General features: G+C 40.4%; 1 protein-coding gene and 2 long non-coding RNA genes across 12 annotated transcripts; 1 reads left to right on the plus strand and 2 right to left on the minus strand.

Moving 5' to 3' along the window:
- Nucleotides 1-8,846: 8,846 nt before the first annotated feature.
- Nucleotides 8,847-21,858, minus strand: LOC114140532 (NLR family CARD domain-containing protein 3-like). Of its 10 annotated transcripts, none has more exons than XM_028010521.1 (11): nucleotides 21,725-21,858; nucleotides 20,356-20,538; nucleotides 20,139-20,200; nucleotides 19,255-19,378; nucleotides 18,991-19,031; nucleotides 17,074-17,346; nucleotides 14,488-16,240; nucleotides 12,570-12,755; nucleotides 11,419-11,592; nucleotides 9,788-9,938; nucleotides 8,847-9,270 (listed from the first exon to the last, which is right to left on the minus strand). In XM_028010521.1, the coding sequence occupies exons 5-11, from the start codon at nucleotides 19,022-19,024 to the stop codon at nucleotides 9,250-9,252; spliced, it is 2,592 nt and encodes an 863-aa protein (XP_027866322.1). In that variant the 5' UTR covers nucleotides 19,025-19,031; nucleotides 19,255-19,378; nucleotides 20,139-20,200; nucleotides 20,356-20,538; nucleotides 21,725-21,858; the 3' UTR covers nucleotides 8,847-9,249. The 10 variants fall into 10 exon arrangements, with proteins under 10 accessions (XP_027866322.1, XP_027866321.1, XP_027866319.1 ...); XM_028010520.1 differs by having other exon boundaries at nucleotides 20,088-20,200; XM_028010518.1 differs by having other exon boundaries at nucleotides 20,058-20,200.
- LOC114140679 (uncharacterized) lies at nucleotides 9,876-11,786 on the plus strand. The gene is made up of 2 exons (XR_003594631.1): nucleotides 9,876-9,983; nucleotides 11,638-11,786. It is a non-coding gene; the product is annotated as an uncharacterized LOC114140679 (long non-coding RNA).
- LOC114140676 (uncharacterized) lies at nucleotides 12,761-14,210 on the minus strand. Its single transcript, XR_003594627.1, has 2 exons — nucleotides 13,144-14,210; nucleotides 12,761-12,996 (listed from the first exon to the last, which is right to left on the minus strand). It is a non-coding gene; the product is annotated as an uncharacterized LOC114140676 (long non-coding RNA).
- Nucleotides 21,859-22,446: the final 588 nt, after the last annotated feature.

Below are 22,446 nucleotides of genomic sequence, written 5' to 3' on the forward strand. Positions count from 1 at the left end.
TTTAGTGCTAAATACAGTTAATCTTACAACATGTGTAAAGGTATATTAAGCACTCTTATTTGAAAAAAACAAGTTTTGTGTGAGAAATCGGGAGGGGGCCGAGGGGGCCGATCGAGACAAGCAGGCGCCTCTACAAGAGTCATAAAATTAGCATTCCCATGGAAACAGCGCTGGAGTATGGGGAAGAGACCTCAGAGTTTATCTGCGAAATCTCAACACAGGGACCCCTCCGCCCGAGATCCGCCCGTACCAGACAGGGATTAGCGCTGAGCGGTCCGCCCTTTGCTTAGACAAAAACCAGACATCTTTGCCGTAATGAGGGGAGTTCCAAGTTTCTCTGGGGGCCGAACGGGTCTCTGGTTGGTCGAGCGGCGGAGCGCCTTCATTGCATATGTTAAACAGAGGGAGGCACCCACTCAGTATAAAGTTTTGTGTAGCGCTGAAATATACAGAGAGCTTCCATTTTTTCCAGCAAACTTTCTCCAAGGGCGCGCCTTTGTCATTTTTGTCTTTGTTTCGTGTTTTGTCTGTCTTCCCCTTGTCTGTCTTTATTTTTATGAGAAAAATGCATATCTGTGTACCTCTGTAGCTTTGTATGGATTAAACTCTGTGATCTGTGACGTCAACGCGCAGTGTGGTGGTTTCAATTTAACAGCTGCCCCGCTGCTCGCCGAGAGGATCCGGGGTTTTTAAGGAAGAGACGAGCCAGACGTTTTGTTCAAAGTTAATAATAATTAATCTTCCTTTACAGTATCAAATCTAATCAAGTCCGGGGCTCCGTACCTGTTATGGTTGCTCGCATTCAGAACGGTCCTAATGGCACCGTTGGTGCTGTTTGCATGTCAGTATTCAGACTCCTAATGTGCGTGATATGCACAGTTGCACTTTCGCCGGGACACATTACATTTTTCACACAGTAGACGGTCAATACGTTTCCATGTAATGTCATTTTGTCTTGCCCGTTTTCTCGTTTCCTCGGCGATGGCTATCTGTTGCGTTCCATAAGGATTTTGGAGCAAAATTGAATCATCGGCGCTTGCACACCCCCCTTACTGTCGATCTACCACTTTGTCTTTTTCCCTCTGTATCTCCCTCTCCATTTCTCTTTCCGTCTCTAAATAATTACTTAAACGAATCTATTACCGGCCTGGCCTCGGCATTAACTGAAATGCCAGCCTCTGTGGGAAAGTGATGCCTTCCACTGCAGGTGTAATGCTCGAGGGGGCGCAAACTGTAGAGAAGATCTTATCTAAGATGACACGAATGTGCTGGGGCTCACAACATTTTCTGCTTAAGACAATTTTTTTTTTACTTGTATTAAAAGAAAAAAAAAAGATTTTGCACATCTGAGGAAAGTGCAAAGGCCTAAAATGAAGCCCAGTGATCAGTGTAGTGTCAAAGTGATTGATTAGTTGCTCAGGTGTTGTAACAGCATCAAAGTTATTTTTTTCTATGAAATGGCGAAGCTTTGATCAAATGGATGTTAAGGCTGACGAGTGCTCAGCGCCTGCTTTGTTCACATTCCTGTGTAGCTTCTTGATCTCATTTTCAAGAGGTGCACGAGAAGAGTGTCCCCCTCGGGAGGGGGAGAAGAGTGTCCCCCTCGGGAGGGGGAGAAGAGTGAAGGGGGAGGAGAGTGTCCCCCCCTACGGGGGGGGGACACTACTAGTAGACACTACTAGAAGAGTGGGGGTGGGGGGGGAAGGGGGGGGGAAGGACAAGAAGAGTCTCTCTCTCTCTCCCATAGTCAGTTTTCCTTGCGAAATTTTAAAACCATGCGGGTCTTGAACTAAGAACCATCAGGACCGAAGCACAGTCTTTATCCAGTGTGCCATCCAAGCAACTGGCAACCTTGACGCTCGAACTTCTACAAATACCACATAGTCAGTTTTCCTTGCGAAATTTTAAAACCATGCGGGTCTTGAACTAAGAACCATCAGGACCGAAGCACAGTCTTTATCCAGTGTGCCATCCAAGCAACTGGCAACCTTGACGCTCGAACTTCTACAAATACCACATAGTCAGTTTTCCTTGCGAAATTTTAAAACCATGCGGGTCTTGAACTAAGAACCATCGGGACCGAAGCACAGTTTTTATCCAGTGTGCCATCCAAGCAACTGGCAACCTTGACGCTCGAACTTCTACAAATACCACATAGTCAGTTTTCCTTGTCAAATTTTAAAACCATGCGGGTCTTGAACTAAGAACCATCGGGACCGAAGCACAGTCTTTATCCAGTGTGCCATCCAAGCAACTGGCAACCTTGACGCTCGAACTTCTACAAATACCACATAGTCAGTTTTCCTTGCGAAATTTTAAAACCATGCAGGTCTTGAACTAAGAACCATCGGGACCGAAGCACAGTCTTTATCCAGTGTGCCATCCAAGCAACTGGCAACCTAGACGCTCGAACTTCTACAAATACCACATAGTCAGTTTTCCTTGTGAAATTTTAAAACCATGCAGGTCTTGAACTAAGAATCATCGGGACCAAAGCACAGTCTTTATCCAGTGTGCCATCCAAGCAACTGGCAACCGTGACGCTCGAACTTCTACAAATACCACATAGTCAGTTTTCCTTGCGAAATTTTAAAACCATGCGGGTCTTGAACTAAGAACCATCGGGACCGAAGCACAGTCTTTATCCAGTGTGCCATCCAAGCAACTGGCAACCTTGACGCTCGAACTTCTACAAATACCACATAGTCAGTTTTCCTTGTCAAATTTTAAAACCATGCGGGTCTTGAACTAAGAACCATCGGGACCGAAGCACAGTCTTTATCCAGTGTGCCATCCAAGCAAATGGCAAACTTGACGCTAGAACCTCTACAAATACCACAAGTTTGGACCCAGGAACATGATCTTTTAAAACAATCCCTTAAGCAGGTCTTGAAAACCTTTGAATCCCTTAATATTGCACCTGCCTCAAAATTTGTATCAAAGAGTCAGCATACTTCGATAGCTGAGGTTTAATTAGAATGTTCTGGTTTGCACAAAACATCTTATTTAGACCCAGTCAAATTATGAATGCCATCATTTTTTTAATAAGCTATAAAGTGCTTTGTTTTTTGGTTTTGAAAGGCTGGAAGTTGATACCACACTTATTTGTTCCAAAACGCAACATGTTTGAAAATTCATTTCAGCCACAACATGATAAACCACAACTGATTTAAAAATAATTCTAATATACACTGGCGAACTGCTTTGTGTATCGGTGTGGGAACAATCGTCTCATCTTGAATGTGAACAAAAGAAATGTGATGATTGTAGATTTCAGGAGTTAGTTAACACTAACTACAAAGTTACCCAATGTCCACATGTTCAAACTTGAAGCAAATGGGAAATCACAAAGAGTCTAATTCAGGGGGACGGTCAATGCTTGATTTTCTTAATTTGGACTTTCTCAATGAACTCATGTTCAGCACATTTTCTTCTCCATGCTAGAGTTACAATCAATGGAGAGTTTTTTTTCTTCCATCAGCAAATACCGATGTTACCACCACTCCACTTGTCTCGAAATATGAGTGGTGGAGAAAGTAAAGCTTGTAGTGAAACATGTTCTTGCTTTATTCCTGTCCTAAAATGACATGACACACTTACACATGCCGGCGAAGATCAATTCATCCCCAAATCTGCAGCCTTCAGTCTGCCTGGTTCCTGATTTCTGAAGGGAATAATTCATAACATAGTGCCCATCCCTTCAGTGGTATGCAAACAGAGTCAGATTTGAACAAAAAATTATTTAAATTTCAGTTTGTTTGATACAATAAAAGTAATAATAGTACTGTACTGTAGTATTGTCCTGTACAGTTATGCATCAATTTGCACCTTCGATAATCCATACTTCAATTTCCTCCCACCCACAGTCTTTTCACCATTTTCAGTGTGCTTTGGTTTAATTTGTACTCCTAAGTCTTTTCATATACAGTTGAAATAAATGACAAAAAAAATTGCTGAAATCTCATGGCTACCTGGACTGTAAAACACACTATGTCTGTTTATTTTGTTTTAATCTCTTTTGGTCAAGTTGCCTGCTTTAAAATATGAAAGAGTGTGACTGCATACCAAAAACATAAGCCTGTACAGTTGACTGGATAAATTACTTTAAATCACCAATTATTGAAGGCTGTTCTGCTAACATTTGCTATCCAGCTAAATCAGGCTCAACATCCAGTGGATTTTATTTTCTGGACAACAGCTCAACATGTCAAACAAGAGCTGACTCGACTCAAAAGAAAACTTTACAACAAATCAGGAAATCCTCACACGTCTTCTGGTAATAAATAATTTGGCACTGTTCATCAGAAGTCATGTTTTGTATCAAATCAGGCAAATGACCTTTAGCACCACCTGCATGCATTAACAAGCGATATCCTTATTGGGTTGTTCATCTAATTGCCAGATGTGAATAAGGAATTGGGTCATTTGTTTGCTGTGCATGCTTCACTGTTTAGCGACACAACGCCCTATCTTCTGCTATTTATTTTTTGATAATGTTGAACAAACAGTCACATTCCCACATCACACTTGGTCTCTATGACATAATGGAGCTGAGTCTACATGGAATGCAAAGATAAATCCGAACTTGGAGACATTAAAGCATGATGACCTAGACGTTAGTGCTGCCACTAATGAACATAGATGATCCACACGAACCAGATGTTTTGGGTTTCCTTGGCACCCGTACTGCGGACACAAAAGGACAAACTTGATAGAGGACAAGAAAGGGAATAAGAAATGAGTGTCCCTCATTAATTATATTATCATCCCTGGCCTTCAAACCACTTTTTGCCCTCTCTACTCTCTACATGTATTAATTATTGTTTGTGAGCTGGAGATGGGCTTAAGTAATCATTAAAAGCAATGTTTGATTGATGATTTGCACCAATTCTCACGTCATCATAGAGTAGCCTTATTCCACACTCTGCTTCCAAAGCCTTCACATGCCAGTCAGAGATCGCTTGCTAATTTATCAGGATGTGAATTCTTGTCAAGCGATATGGTTTGGTGAAAAAGCAGCATTAAAATAGACTTTAGGCTTGCCTTAAGTGTGAGGAAAATAATGTCTAATTTCTACCTCTATGTGTAGCTGTTCACACCACATTGCAATCCAAAAAGCAAATGGAAAAACTGCATCCACGAGAAAGAAACAATAGAAAGGGTCATATTCATTTACTGAATGATAAAACAACAACAAAAAAAAGCTTTAATGATCCTGAAGACTTTTTGAAAAAAACATATACATGCTAAAATCTTCCTGCCCAACTGGAACCCTTTTTGGTAGGGTTCCAGTTGGGTTGCATCTTGTATCACACCGTCAGTGAAACATGGTGGTGTCAAGTTTTTAGGGCACAAATCAGAATCAATCTGGAGTTTGAGACCCCTAATCTGAAAAGAAGGCAGTCACAGATAGGTATGTGATCAAATATAAACTGCATTTCCTTCAAAATATATTTAGTACCCATTCCTTTTAGTTCTCAATTATTCCTCAGCTTCTTTGTGATTGCTGGAAACACCTAACTTGTTTGTGCTAGCACTTTGAAGAAGCAGTTTTGATTCTGTTTCCCTTTACACCACCACCAAACTGAGTTCATGATGAACAAGACATTTCAACAACTCGTTCTTCTTGCTCGTGGCACAATGCTCAACTCATTTACCTTTCATGATGCTGCTTCTGTTTATTGATATTAACAATACATCACTTCTCCTCTGTTCGTCTTGATTGGAACGCCTGCAGGCTCACCCGCCACTTTTCATCTCCTCCGACTCTCTCTTATAACGTTCTTATAAGCAGAGGCTCTGTACCATCTTCGGTCAAATTGCTGTTTGGTGAGACGCTCTTGTACCCAAAATAGTTGTTGTTGTTCTGCTCCACAGCATCTGATTGTCAGGCCTTTGAATCTTGTCCCTGCTCCTCCAAAAACAGAAGCAGCACCCCCTCCTTCCTAGCACAAGTATCAACCAGGCAGCAGTGTCCTACATAAAAAAAGAGAGGGGGGTGGGGGTGTGACATGAAAACCCAAACAGCCTCCCAGGGGAAAGAACAACAAGGATAAAAAGACAGAAGATGAAACAGGCAGAGCTAGCATACAGATTCAGAAGTGATATGCATGTGCATACACAGTTGCCCTCCTTCACAAATTTCTTATTCTCGCTTTCTGTTGGCGCCTTCAGTCATCATAATTGTGTGATCGTGAGAAATTGTAGCTTTTGGACATTATGAACCAGTTCTGGGGAAACAAATGGTGAAAACACGAAAAGGCACAGAGAGAGAAAAATCCGTGCACATAAGCAGATGACCGAGATGGGGTCGACGTCTAAAAAAATACAACGCTACAGAACATCTGCAATTAGTGGCGTACTTACAATAAACATGCAAGCAAGTGCTTACGCATGCACTTCTGTTTAGTCTAGGGTGTTTTAGTTCGACAAAGATTCAATTATAGTTCATCAAATCCGATTACAATTCCATTATGATCATTTTAAATAGATTCTGCTTGAAAGAAAAATACTAAAACCGAATGTTTCATCTGTAATAGAATAAAGCATACTGCATTCCAGGGTTATCCACACAAGACACAAATCCCTTTGACAACACGTTCAATGGAGGCTTTATTTGTACATCAATATCATTTGTGAAACACCTCAGGGTGAACTGAGATAATCAAACAGTCAACCGAGACACAGTCACAGAGGCGAGTCTGTTAGCAGGTTGGAATTAAGGGGGCGGCCCCGGCAGCAAAACATGCTAAAGTTCTCCTTATAACCCCACAAAGCTAGCACCATGCACAAAAGTTATGAAAAATCAACAAGAATGTTAATGTTTTTCTTGGGTCTTGGCAAGGTCATCTAATATTCATCAAGAAGCCACTTTGAATAAACAACCTTTAATTTGGAAACCAAGATCCCAGAGTCTGGAGACAGAGTGTAGAGATAGAATCCACATTACCTAAAGTCCAGTGATGGGATGGGTTGTCATGTCATCAACTTGTGCCACTGATTTTTCTCAAGTCTACAATCAACATGTAGACACAGCCATCAACCAAGAAACCTCATAGCACTAAATGCTTTCTTCTGTTGACAAGTGTAATTGAAATGCTAATTTCACAGGACTTGGAACCTATCTATACTGGCAAATATACAAAAAGTTAGTCCTCTGGTCATGGTGTGTTAATGTGCTGGTCTGATCTTCAAACTCATCTGACCTAAACCCCAAACAGACATAGTATTGTCAAAAGGTACATGAGGCTCCAGAACCAACAGTGCATTTAACCTGATTAGACCAACCTGGACATGACATGAAGGGAATATAAAGACAGATATTTTGCTTTGGTTTACTCTATTAATAAAAAATGAGTCCATGATTTAAAGACAACACTGTTGCTCTCCGTCTTAAAAATATGTTGAGCTGAGACCATCATCCAACACAAAGGTCACACATTTGTGGCAGCTCTGGGATCCTATAGGTAATGCCAATACAGCCACTGGCAGCACTTAAACCTCCATGCCTGCAAATAAGAGTCAGACAAAATGTGTCACTACTCTCAACTGCTTGCTCTTAAAACTCTAAATCTGCAATGTTTAATGAAAACTATTCATTCAAGTATCCTCTAACTCGGTGGCATTAACTAGTTAAGTGTTTGTTTGTTTGTTTCGGTGTTTTCAACCAAATAAAATTGTCCTCTGAGATCATACACATTTAAAAGTAGGCCACTGAATTTTAGCATCTTCATATTGTAGACCGGACTTCTAAGAAGGCAATAAAGAATTTAATAGTTATTATATTCCAATTTTCAATAAACAAATGCATACAAGGAGGATACCAAATCTGAAAAGTAATTAAAAAATACTTTTGATATTTGACTAGCTTTAAAGTGCCTTTTTCTTGGTAGCATAAATACACTTCAAGTGCAGCGTCAGGGTCAACCTGCACCATAATGGCAAATCAATATCACACAACTCCCACCAAGTTGAGCGGTACTCTCTGCTCTTTGTCTCCTTCCTGCTCTTTGTCTTCCTTGCACAAACAAGCGATATTTCAGATTCCGAGGACAGGCTCTGAGGAAGTAAAGTCAAAAACAGCTTCATTTCTCCCCTCCCCCACGGGAAAGCTGATGATGTTTAAAAGCACAATCTCAGGAGCAGACAACATGATTGATACTGCAATAACTGCAAAGCGTGCCTCCCACGTAATGGAGATTTCAAATGAATCTATTGGCTTCCAAAACATTGACCTGCAGAGAAGCTGCAAGTGCTGTGGTGTTTGGAAATTACAGTAAGGAAAGAGAAGAAATCTTTCCATTATGACCTGTTCTGAATATAAAATTCAGCATTTCAGTAATACACTGACTAATAAAAGAGGGGGATCTCCGCAGTCACTAACAGGGAGGTTCCTGGATGTGGGAGGAGTTTGTGTAAGACGTGATTGGTTAAATTAACTAATAAAAGAAGAAGGGGATCCATGTGTGAGGTTGGAAGTTGCATGAAGCTGCAGATGTGCCAATAAAAACATGAATAACAATTTGACTTCGATAATAGGGTCATGAGAAATATAAGACTATAAATTCACAACATGTTAAAAGGGAACATCAAACAGCAATACGCAATTACTTGTCTTAAGGAAATAAAGAAAGAAAAATCCCCTTTCTTAAAATAACGTTTTACATTTCTTTAGATTTCTTTCACTTTCGCTAGCAGGTCAAAGAATTATATTTTAATTGATGTTATTGCAGTAAATGCTACACCTACAAAAGAACAATTTTATAACTTGGATGTACGTAAATCTTTATCTGTGTCCTCTGGAAGCAAAAGTTCTCCTCCACCCCCAAAAGCTGCGGCTTCAAGCAGTGGAGCTTTGAGGAACATTTTCATGTCAGCAGAAGGAAGAAGCAGCAGAGAAAAGAGGTTTGAAGTGTCTTTCATGGCTTCAAAGCTGAACTGAAAATGATTCCCATGTTTCCATTCTCAGACCATTTCTGGTTCCAGGATGAAAATGAATCAGAGAGAAAAAAGATCAACTTTCCAGTTGAATCCAGTTCAGATCAAAACTCCATGAAGCCTCTAAATGGAGCCCAGTTTGAATTGGATCTTTATTGATCCAAAGAGACAAACAATATCAGACATGAGAAAATAAACAGGAGGGAAATCTTGGAGGTCAGAGGTCATCATCATGATCCAGTCAGAGTCTCTTTAGACTCAAACTGCTGCAGCTTCAACCTCTGAGGATCAGCAGGACACAGAGACCATTTTCTACTTTACTGAGATCAGAACCTGCAGAGAGAAGAAGGAAGGAGAGAGCAGATCAGTGAGTGTTTCCAGCCTCTCTCCAGCAGCAGTCAGTGACGCAGCACATCCACTAGATGGTTTCCAGGCTGCAGTCAGACTGATCTCAGAGCTGTGACCAAGATGAACCTGATCAGTTGTTTCCTGTTGAACTGAGAGAACAAACAGATCTGAGATCAGATCTGCTGCTGCCACAGTTTGATGGATGAGGACCACTGTCTCTAGACATGTTGGACGGCTGGACGCTGGAGTCCAGCTGGACTTCCTGGAGACATGGACACAGCAACAACACTCATCTTCACACCAACACAAACAGGAACACAGCAAGCTGCTGCTCCTCTGATTGGCTGATTGCTGTCTCTGTGTCCAATCAGGAAGCCTGAACCATTCTCCTCCCACTGAGAAGCTGCAGCTTTACTGGGAACACTGGATCTTTGCTTTGATGCTAACTGGGTTTAGTTCAATATGCTGAGAGCAGCTGGACTCACTACAAACATTTACTTACATTAAAGTCTTTAAGATCCTTCAGCTGCTGAACATCTGAATCCTTCAGGTTGTTGTATCTCAGGTCCAGTTCTGTCAGACGGGTCGGGTTGGACTTCAGAGTTGAGGCCAAATAATCACAGCTGATCTTTGACAAACTGCAGCTGAACAATCTGAATAAAGAATAAAAGATGTGAGCTGAAGCCAACAGGATGCAGGTTAACCAGTCCAACAGAACCAGTTAAAGATTCTCATCAATATTAATGCCAATAAGCTGCTGCTTCAATAAAGACCTGCTGACTTCAGAACCAGAACCAGAACCAGAACCTGGTACTGGCTCATGTTGTGTTGGAGGATTTTAGTCAGTAAAATCATTCCAGGTTCTGATCAAAGTGTTGAAGCATCAATCATTGATTATTGATTTGTTCCTGTCAGATTCCAGGAATTCACTTTTCTAGACTGGGTTGAATGACCTTTGACCTGCTTCACATGAGGGGGATTTCTACACACTGGGGGTCCGAATGCTGTCCTGTTCTGACCTCAGATCAGCAGGTCCAACTCAGTTACACAGAGGGACTAAATTAAACTCTGGATCCAAGTCCAGGAACAAACTCAGAAACTATTTATTACAACAGAAGAAATTAATTTGATTTATGATCAATTATATATAATTATTCACAGAAATATCAATAATTACCATATTTTCCGGACTATAAGTCGCAGTTATTTTCATAGTTTGGCCGGGGGTGCGACTTATACTCTGGAGCGACTTATGTGTGAAAGTATTAACACATTATATTATATCACATGTTATTTTCACACTAAACCGCAAGAGGGCGCTCTAGGCCTCTGATCTTTGGCGTAAATTAGGGGGAGTTCTAAGTTTTTCTGGGTGTCCAAGGTAGCTTCCAGTTGGTCAACCAGAGGTACGCCTTAATTGAATATATTAAAAAGGAAAGACACACCTTCAGTATAAGAGTTCGTGCACAGGAGTAATAATTCAGATAGCTGCCACTATTTTGCTTTTTTGCATCAGCTCTCTCCAAAGACGCGTCTTTGTCTTGTCTTTGTCTTTGTCTCGTCTTTCTCTATTTTTTCCTGTCTCAGGTAATGAATGTATATCTCTGTTCCTCTGCAGTTTTGTTGTTAATTCATACGTTGCTTTGTATGGGATTAAACTCTGTAATTCTGTGACGTCAACAGGCATTGTTGTTTTTCCTTGTGGCCGCACGTCGCCCGCTGAGAGGACCTGGGATCCAGAGGAAGAGAGAGCCAAACTTTTTTCCAAAGTTAATTTATAAATTATTCCTTAACAGGAGTCACACGGATGGTTTGGTAAACTTGTTAGCATGTTATTTACGCTATAGTTATCTGAATAACTCTTAATATGTTATGTTAACATAGTTTGTTGTGTATGTGTTATGAAACGTTAGCATACTGTACCATTATTGAGCCTGTTGTTGCCTCTATTCTATTTTTATTGCCTTTCAAGATGACATGTCTGTTCTTGGTGTTGGATTTTATTAAATAAATTTCCCCCAAAAATGCGACTTATACTCTGGTGCAACTTATATATGTATTTAACTTCTTTATTATGTATTTTATGGCTGGTGCGACTTATAATCCGGAAAATACTTTATATAATTAAAATACTTCAATGTCTCCAGTCTGCAGCCTTCAGTCTGTAGAAAACCACAGAGCTCCTTCAGTCCAGAATCTTCCAGGTTGGTTCCGCTCAGGTCCAGTTCTATCAGATGGGTCGGGTTGGACTTCAGAGTCGAGAACAGAGACGTCCAGCTGGTCTCTGGCAAACTGCAGAGATTCAACCTGAATAAAGAATAAAAGATGTGAGCTGAAGCCAACAGGATGCAGGTTAAAACTGAAATATGAACAAATAAATAATAAAAATGTAGAAAATTAATTTCCCTGAATGTAAAAGAAACATGATGAACTGATTCTAACATCTGATCCAGTCAAACTGGTTTAAAGAGTCCAAACCAGCAGAACCAGAACATTTGATCAATAAATAAACTCAAAGTTTTCTATCAGCCTGGATGAGGTGAAGATATTTCTGCTGGTTCCTGATAATCAGCTGGAGACCCGACTTGGTAACTGGATCAGAACCACTCAGTTTGTTCATTAATGGCCTTGGGTTCTTATTAAAGCTGCTGAAAGCCAATGGAGGCCATTATTTCCTAAGGAGACGTGACCTGATGAAGCATCATCACAGAGACGAGGCTCCAACCGACTGACAGCTGTCAGACTGAAGAGGACGGTTCCTCTCTGACCCGGCCCAAGAGAACCACAGCTTCAGGACAAAGCTGAGGAACCTGCTGCTGCTGCAAACCTCACTTTCATTCATTTCATCTAGATTTGCTTTTCTACAATCAGTCATTTCTTAGATTTGGTCATTAATGATGATTTGAACTTGTCAGTGTTTGTGGCTCGACTCTGGAGGAACAACATTTCATTCTGGATGTAAAGATGAGAATCAGAAATAAAACAATCTGAATCTTTACCAAACCAAACTGAAACATCTCCATCATTAATTTACATCATTTGAATTATTTTACTCATTTTGTTCATCAAAAACATTTAAAAGTAAAAAACTGAAAAACAAAGTTCAATAATCTCAAAGTCTGAAATAAGAAAATAATTTATTTATAATATAAAATGTTTTAGAGATTTTATTCTGACATTTAAACAGATTGTTTTAAAAGAAAATATATTAAATTAACTTATTAATTAAGCTAATGATTGAAGAATCAATGAATGATTTTATTGTATAAATAGAGAAAACAAACCTCAGTTTCTTCACTTTACTGACTGAACTCTCCAGGATCTCAACCAGAGGCTTCAGATCAGAGTCTCCAAAGGTTTCACCTCCCAGTATGATGTCACTTATTTCCAGTTCAGTCAGATCTGGGTTGGACTTCAGAGCCGAGGCCAAAACTTCACATTCAGCCTTTTGGATCCAACAGCCACCAAGTCTGTGATTAGAGAAGAAATAAATTCAGTTCTAATGAAATCAATCTGGATCATAAACAGACTAAAATATGATAACAGTGATGTCATCATCTGATCAACATCTGATCTTCAATTTACTGAGTTTGACCCCACAGAGAATCTGTGCAGGTCCTGGTTAAAGTCCAGGTTCTGGTTCTGGTTCTGGTCCAGGCTTCATGTCCTCAGACCTTCAGCTGCAGTCAGATGTTGAAGATCTTCTATCATCTGTGAAGGAAAGTTCAGTTTTCTCTGCAGCATCTGATGGAGCTGCAGCATCAGAGCCTCAAAGGAGCTGAAGCAGCTGATGAAGAGGCTGACTGAGCTGATGAAGGAAACTACTGGAGATGACGGAGAGGAGGAGGAACTGCTCACAGCTCGGACTTGGACTAGGCCGTTTGGCTCCTTGAGATCTTCCACCAAGCAGGAAGTGAGTTAGAAATGAAGTGAGCAGAGCAGGAAGTCCAGCCTGCTGTGGACCTCTGGCATCTCTGGGTTTGTTTAGCCAATATCTGCTGCAGCATCTAGAATCATCATCATCATTAATAATAATAGTATATTCTATAGAACCATAGTTCCCAGAAGCAGGTTATTAAATGCTGCCACAGAGGCACTGGGAGCAGACCAGTATCATGATGCTCCCAGTTCTGACTCCGTTCATCTGCTGGATTTGATGCTTTAACAAAGTAGAAAATGGACAGTCGTCAACCTGCTGCAGCTAAAAGCTTCAGATTGTTCTGGTCGTCCTGCAGAGCAGCAGCAGAACCGGGCCTGCTGCTCCTTCAGGTCTGAACCTCCCAGACTGTTGATCTGAGAGGAACTGGGACAAACTGGTTGGAAGGGGGAACCATGTCTCTGCAGTGGTCTGTCCATTGGCTCAGAGGAACAAAGGTTTGGATGTCAGAAGAAATTGTTGCTAAACTCCTAAAGAGCTGAAGACCAAAACAGAGCGTTTGGGTCCAGCAGCATTTTTCATGGTGAAGCAGTGAAAGTTCTCCAGTAACTAGAAGAGGCTGGGATGTCTAAAGAGTTGAAGCTCATGTCTCTCCAGGTCTTCATGGCTAACAGCTTCAACAAAAGCTGCAGATGAAGAGTTGATGAGGAAAATGGTTCCAGCTCTGGAAGCAGAGTTCTCAGAGCTTTGGGAGGATCTGACAGAAACTAGGACTTTTTCTGGAGCCAGACAACAATCACCACATTTTGCTCTCATTTACAAACTCAGAGGAAACTAGTGGGAGGAGGAAGAGGTGAGGATGATGACAGAATGAAGAAGATCAACACTCTTCACAAAGTTTCTAATTAATGCAAAGGTTTATTTTAATGCTCCTAATTTTCATTAAACCTAAACAATTATTTTATAAAAACAGTCAAAGATCCTAAAAAGTGAATTATGGAGTGAAGAGAAGTTTAAAGTTTAAAATGTTTCTGTGGCTGATTGGATCTTAGAGAAAACAGATTTTCTAGAGTTCTGAAGGTTTTTATTCATTTCAACATGAAAACTGATAAAGTGTTAAATATTTTTAAAATGATCAAAATGTCTAAAACCAGAAGCTGCAGCTGTCCTGGATGAGCTGAATGTTTAGATGGTTGAATGGCTGAAATAGTCCAGAGGATGAAGGAAGAAGTTAAAGACCAAAAACATCCAGAAGCAGAAGAAGAAGAAACAGGAGGACAATAGAGCTGAATCAGCATTCACACAATGAAAACATCTGGACTCACCGAGCCTTTCTGCAGTTCCTCACAGCTGGAACCAGTCTCTGTCGTCCTGATTCTGATGTGTTGTACTTCTCCAGGTCCAACTCATCCAGAACCTCTGACATCTGCAGCATGAAGGCCAGAGCTGAACAGTCAGTCACTGAGAGCTGCTTCCCTGAATCCAGCAGCCGTTGGATCTCCTGATAAAATGAGACGTCGTTCATCTCCACCAGACAGTAGAAGATGTTGATGCTTCTGTCAGGAGAGATTCTATCAATGTTCATCTCCTTCAGGTTGGTGATGATTCTCTGGATGGTTGCTGGACTGTTCTCTGTCTGACCCAGCAGATCTTCTAAGAGGCTCTGGTTGGACTCCACAGTGAGACCATGAAGGAAGCGGACAAACAGGTCCAGGTGGCCATTTTCACTGCTGAGGGATTTCTCCATGACTTTCTTCATGAACTCATCCAAAGAAAATGAAAAATAATATTTTCCCAGTAATGTCTTGATCACTTTTGTTTTCCTCCTGCTGGTGAAACAGTGGAGCATGTAGACTGCAGCCAGAAACTCCTGGATGCTCAGATGAACAAAGGAGTAGACTGAGATGTCGCACGTCCCTCTCTCCTTTTTAAACATTTCAGTGAACACTCCTGAGGACAACGCAGCATCTTTGATGTTGATGCCGCACTGTTTGAGCTCTTTGTCATAGAAGATCAGGTTTCCCTTCAGCAGCTGCTCAAAAGCCAGTTTTCCTAGAGACTCAATCAGCTTCCTGTTCTCTGGATCTTCATCAGCTTTTCCAAAATACTTTTCCTCCTTGATTTTGAGTTGAACTAGCAGGAACTCTATGTACATCTCAGTCAGGGTCTTGGGCAGCTCTCCTCCCTCTCTGGTCTTCATCACATTCTCCAGAACTTTAGCAGTGATCCAGCAGAAAACTGGGATGTGACACATGATGTGGAGACTTTTTGATTTCTGGATGTGGGAGATGATCCTGCTGGCCTTCTCTTCATCATCTCTGAATCTCTTCCTGAAGTACTCCTCCTTCTGGGGGTCAGTGAACCCTCTGACCTCTGTTACCATGCCAACACAATGAGGAGGGATCTGATTGGCTGCTGCAGGTCGTGTGGTTATCCAGAGGAGAGCAGAGGGAAGCAGTTTCCCCCTGATGAGGTTTATCAGCAGAACATCCAGTGAGGTTGACTTTTCAGTGTCAGTTAATATTTTTGTGTTGTTGAAGTCCAGAGGAAGTCGACTCTCATCCAGACCATCAAAGATGAACAGAACCTGGAACTTTTTAAAGCTGCGGATTCCTGCGTCTTTAATATCTTCAAAGTGGTAATGAATCCGTTCCACCAAGCTGAACTTTTCTTCTTTCAACATATTCAGCTCTCTGAAAGTGAATGGAAATATGAAATCAATGTTCTGGTGGGTTTTGCCTTCAGCCCAGTCCAGAGTGAACTTCTGTGTTAACAGTGTTTTCCCAATGCCAGCCACTCCCATGGTCATCACTTTTCTGATTGGTTCATCTCTTCCAGGTGGGACTTTAAAGATGTCTTCTCTTCTGATTGTTGTTTCTTGTTTCCTGCATGCTGTTTCAATCTGTCTGACCTCATGTTCATCATTGACCCCTGTCGTTAACCCCTCTGTGATGTGGAGCTCTGTGTAGATCTGGTTCAGCAGGGTTTCATTTCCATGTTCAGCGATGCCTTCACAAAGACTTTGGAACATCGTCTTCACATACACTTTAAGCTGCCGTTGACACTGAAAATAATAATCTGAAAAAAAAGAGAGACACAATTCAGCTAAATGTAAAAAATACAATTATTTTTGATTTGCAAAACTTTCATGAATAAGTAAAATCAATAAATTAATAAAAATAAATGCTCTTATCCAACTTAAGTATGTGAGGAGTTAGAAAATGTGAGATTTTTGAACTGACTAATTGGTGCTCTGTTTGGGGACATTTTCAAAATATCACTATGCCATGGTAGTTGAACTAGACAGAGCCTTTGTGTGACCTTGATGTCATTAAAATGATCACAAAGAAGAGTTTCTGTGGACCACCTCACTTCAATGAACATTCAGAGTTCTTCCAAATGAGTACAGGTAGCATTGTTCTGGTCTGTAATCTTGCTGACTCAGACTCATATCTCCATAATGTTAAGCTTCAGGTACAAAGTGACTGGAAGTTGCTGGACATTAGGAAACATTTTTTCAGGTTAATTTGTTAATTTTTTTCATTAAAGTAATAGTTTTCTTAAAGTGTGATTTATGTTTTTGCTGCTGTAGTCATACTCAGTGCTACAATGTGATAATGTCTGTCACTGTGTATCACTCCTGATATATACATTCATGCTCTACTGCTCTGAGAATAATGTTAAACATGCTAAACACCACAAGGTGGAACCAAACATCAGAAACCAGTTTTTGATCTGAACAGGAAATGATCCATGAGCATGAAGCAGTTTATTCTGAGGCTGTGAATTTGTTCAGTTTACCTGTGTGAAATAAATAAGGCAGTTCTAGTTCAGAGGGACGGGTCAGATTTGAATCAAAGACAGTAGCAGTTGTGCTATAAAAGTAGCTTTAATAAACTGTGTGTTCTCACCTTTAGCAGGGGACAAAGCCAGCTGCTTGGACAGGGTAGGATCTATGTTGTGAAGACGCTGGATCATCATTTCACAGGCTCTCTGTCCTTTCATCCTCACAGCATCTATGGTCTCCCGGGCCTTGTTGGCTGTTATTTGGTTCCCTTCAAGTATTGCCCGTTTCTCCGAAAGATTAAAGACACCGTCTGTTTCCAGGTCATCGAGGAGCTGAATCAGGATTTCCTCAGAAACTCTCTTCACAAACTCACTGCGAACTTTGAAAAGTTTTTCCTCTGCAGGCAGAAACAGAAACAGGATTCATTCAAACTGACGTCTGAGAGAAAAACATGATGCAGATCAACTATTCATGTTGCTCCATCCAGAGATTCCCCTCAGAGTCTGTTGATCAGCTCCTCAGGTCTAAACCTGTTGTTGTGTTTCTGCCTCATATCTGAGTGATGACCACTGATTCTGCCTACATGAGAACAAATGAAGCTTCTGGTTCATCACTTTATTTCCTCACTGCAGGAAGAACAATAAAACAAACACATTCTAAATATAGAGCTGCACTATTTCAGAAAAACACAAAGATTTGATATTATTGTTGAATATTATAATGAAAATATTGACTGATTAACATTTCCCTAACTTCTCTTTCTTTCATCACTAAAACTTGGCATACGAATAAATTTAGAAAAGTGCAGGACACAAAATAAAATCCAAAAGTATAAAGCCATGAACACGCACATGGCTGCGCACCTTTCCTTTATAAATCCCAATTTGTGTAAAATAGAGCACACCTGCTGGTCCGCCCTGTCGCCACCCATAAATATATATGTAAAGTATTATAAATACTCAAAAGTCTGCCACCACATGAAGCAATAACTATGGCAACATCCTTGTTTGTAGCAGTACAAGTATTTATAATAATAGTAATTGTATATATATATATTTTATTTAAAAGGTGCCAGAATATGCTCTTTTTGTCGTGTTCTGTGTTTTCTGGGTGTTAATTTCGAGTTTTCTGTGTCCTTGAGTCTCTTCGTTGTCCTGTCCTCCCCTTGATTGTTCCCAGGTGTGTCTCGTTCTGTGATTACCGCTGTGTATTTAAATCCACCTGTGTTCCTTGTTCCTCGTCGGGTCCTTGTCAATGTCTAGTCTATTCGTTGTCAATGTGTCCATGTGTGAGCTGCCAGTTGTTTTGGACTGTGATTTTCTTCATTAAATTTCATTATTCATCATATCTGGGTCGGCTGCGTCTGCCTCACCATCACCAACACCGCACCCATATCAGGACACTTTTGGTGACATTTAAAAGGTGCTTTCAGGGCACCTTTTAAATGAGACATAAAAATGTATTATTTTCACAAAAATACAAATAATATATTTTAAGGAAACGAAATCTAAATTAAAATAAAGAAAATAAAGAGATTGTGCAAATGCCTGTTTGAACAATAAAGCGTTCAGCTGGAATTAACAGCTGAACGCTTGAATAGTAGAATCATGTGCATAAGTTGTACATATACAGAACGGAGATGATTCACAAAGCAGGCGGCTGGACTGCTGCTGCACCAGTACCGTTAACGCACGGCTCCTTCTTTAAGACTGATCATTTATTATCTCAGTCTTTCCATCTGAGATAAATGATGTAATTACTGGATAAATTAATGAGTGTATATAGTAAATATTCCTGAAGTATCAGAGCTGCTGGCCTGTTCTTCACTTTGGTTCCTTTTAGTTCTGTTTCCATCTGAGTTCAGTTTTTACCTTCAGGTTTCACAGAAACTCACAATGTTTCCACCAGAACTTCACTGAACAGGAAGCATGAAAACAATAAATACACACTGAGGCTGTGGTTCATCACATGGCAGCAACACAGGCTGTGATTGGTCAGTTTGTTCCTTTATGATGTTTCATTTCTGCTTCTGATCACTTACCAAAATCCTGCTGGACTTCCTGCTGCTGCGCCATCTTTTATCTGGAAAACATGAAGGTTTTATTATGTTTCAGGCTTTATTTCATAAATAATTTGGTATTTTTGGAAGACTGAATGGAATCTAAAAAATACTGGATTAGAGATTGAAAATACTCATTTAAATTACATGATAATCAACACACACCACCAAAAACCCATTTCTTTCATTCTTAAAACTAAAACTGACTTGATCCTTACAGAAAATCTGAAACAAACACCAACTTACCAAATTTTTCTATGTTCCCGTTAAGGATTGTCAGTCATTCTAGGATCAGAATCCAGAAATGTGTTTGGACTCCTGCTCAGGTGTTTAGTTTTCAGGTTATCCTCACCGTCTCTGCTGTCTTCCTCTGAGTGATGATGAGAAGCAGCAGATATAAAGACACAGAAAGGGGGACGAATCTGGACTGACAGAGTTTCATCCTGTTGAAACAAATCAAGTCCTGACTGGTTTTGCTATCTAGGAGTTGTAACTTCAAGTTTACCTCCACCACTTCCCTCCTTCTTTCTCCTTCTCCTTCTGAGAGTGTGAGATGCACTACTAGTTCTCCATCTAACGGGTAAATTAAATTTCCCCAAGTCTGCTGGGTATTACCCTGTTCAAAACTGAGAAAGACTCGCCTGGTCTCACTAGTCTCACAGACTAGTGGGCCTGCACCTGTTAACGGTGGCTCTTTCTCTTTGTTACAACTTGCACTAGTTACTAAACCAGGTTGGTTTTAGTGACTCAGGCGAGTCTCAAGGGTGTTGTTTTAATATTTGGACTAAAACAACCTATAAAACGTTTTCCACCTTTTTCCTCTCCAGAATCAAACATCAGAGCTATTTTACAACCATCATAGAACTTTGAGGCGACACATTAACTGAATGTCCACAACATCTTTTAGATTTTCTTTATGCTAAATATTTTATTAGTAAGGCAATTTTGCGAGCGTCAGTACAGCTTAATACAGTAGCAGAAATAATCAAATAAGAAAAATCAATCATCTTAATCCAACCCTAATGCTGAAACTGAAACTAAAGAGGAACCTTTGAGAGATGGAGTATGAAATTTCAAACCCCAGAACCAGCCTGATGAAGAAGAACGTGTTTCAGTAGGAGGAGGCTCACGGCACTGATCGATGAAGGCAGCTTTCATCTCTGCATGGATGTTGAGGTAGCAGGCCTGGGTGCTGGCAGGAAAAGTACTGATTTAGAACAATATTGGGTTTTTCTTCATGTGAGCTGCATAAAGTAGCATGAGGTTTGTTGGAAAAGGGTGGCGCTTACTACGGATAACGTACAGGTGGCAGCAGTTGTTTTCAGCAGGTATTGGATACATTGGTACCTGGTCTTTCCTCATTCAAGTTGCGGTCCTCAGCTTCTTGACTTTAAGCTCTGAAGCTTGCTTCTCCTTGTTTCAAGGCCTTACTGGTCCTTTGAGATGTAGGCGAGCTGGCCGTGCAGGAAGAAGGCCCCAGTTCCTCTTATTTGCCTTTGTCCTAGTCTTTGGGGTCCAAACTGAAGAACTCTGTGGAATTGAAAAGGGACATGGCCAAAACCTCTACAACCCTCCCATTTTGACATTTCACACATGCTGAATTTTGACTAACTCCTAGGAATTTAGATGTATTGGCTTCATAAGGTTGGTATGCATGTAAATCTCGGAGGATTAAAAATGATCAAAATGTCGAATTTGTAGGTCCAGACCTCAAAGTTTGATGTCTCGCCAATGAAAACTCTCAGAGTTAAACAGTCTGACTTTAACAGGACTGTCCATGAGGAAGGAAGACTTCAGGTTGTTTTTTGTTTTTTTTGCCCATCAAACAGATCTGTATTCCTTCAGAGGAACCAACTTTGCACAATGGCTAGAAAAAAAGAGCACAAACAGAAGCTCTGAAACTCCTGAGACAAGATCAGACATGCAGAGAGAACCGTCTTCAGTTTCTTACTCCTTAAACTGCTGGACCATCGCAGATGGATTAAGGATTAATCTGTGAGACGCTGAAACCTGCTGAAGCCTAAAATATTCCTCCACTCCTCAGTAGAACAATAAAACCTTTATGAATACTGAAAACAAACCGTCTCTGAAGTCTGATAATAATGAAAAGATTAATATGAGGAAAAAGAAGTTCCTTTAAACTTCATTTAACCTAACCCTAACCCTACTTGTAAGAGTCTCTGAACAGTTGTAAAAATTATTAGAAATTACTCTGATTAAACAAGTAATGTTGCAGATTTGTGATTTCCTAATAATCAAACATGTAAAAATCAAAATGAGAGAAATAGAGCGATGGTCAGTTTTCTTCTGCTTAAACCTCTGAGCTTTCCAGGAAAAAAATGAGATTTTTAGTCCTTTTTTTGTGATAAAAGCCCAGAGAAATCCTCTCTGATCAATAAATTATTGACTTTATATTGAAATATTTTCCATCCACCAACCAGGAACCCAGATATCTCAGCCGGGCCACAAACACTCAGAACCTACTGGTACCAGTTTGACTCCACTATGAAACTGGGAGCAAACTCAGCTTGTTGTCTGGGTTACAGATGAAAACTCAGAGAAAACCAGAGTTCCTGATTGAAACCAGGTGCTGCAGCTCTGCATCATAAACAGAACCAGAACCAGAACCAGTTCTGGTTCTGGTTCTGTCCAGCAGCTCAAAGAGAGAAAACCCAGTCAGGACTGGAAACCAGAAGAATGTGGAGTTAAAACTCACCTGATCAGATCTTTGCTTCTCCTTCTGTTCACACAAACCGAGTCGGAGCGACTGGAGAACCGGACCTGATTCTCCAGAACTTGAACCCGACCCACCTGAGGCTCCGCCCCCTCTCACAGCACAGGTGTGGTCACCTATTGAAATGACAAGAATCCTGTCTGATCATCGTTACCAGGAACTAAACGTTTTTAAAAAAAACTAATAAAGAATCTTTAAACTAAAATGTTAATGTTTTAAATATATTTAGTTTTTTTAATCAATATTTTGTTAAATTAATGGAGATTTTCAGCTTTAATCAGATTTTTATCTATAAAGAACTTTATGAAACAACCAAATGTTGCACCAATTTTCTTCTCAGCAACAATAAAAGAGCAATAAATCACTAATAATATTTTCTTCTGGTTCTGATCTGATCAGCTTGTAGATATTAAATCTGAGGGTCCAGGTTTGAACCTTGGGGTTCCCCACATTCTCTTCAACCTGATGAGACGTTTCCTACTGACACAAACAAGTCCCAGTTCTTCAGGTCAGACTGGAACCAGTCCAGAACTGGACCAGAGAGTCTGACCAGTTCTCCAGTCTCTTCTATAAAATGTCATGATGCTGCACTGAGTCCAACAGAACCAAGAACCTTCATGTTTCTCCACATGTTGACACGACCATCTGTTAATATGTTCATATTTATTAAATACAGATTTTATGAATTTATGTAATCATGTTTA

This window comes from Xiphophorus couchianus, chromosome 24 (assembly GCF_001444195.1).
Source record: "Xiphophorus couchianus chromosome 24, X_couchianus-1.0, whole genome shotgun sequence".
NCBI lineage: Eukaryota > Metazoa > Chordata > Actinopteri > Cyprinodontiformes > Poeciliidae > Xiphophorus > Xiphophorus couchianus.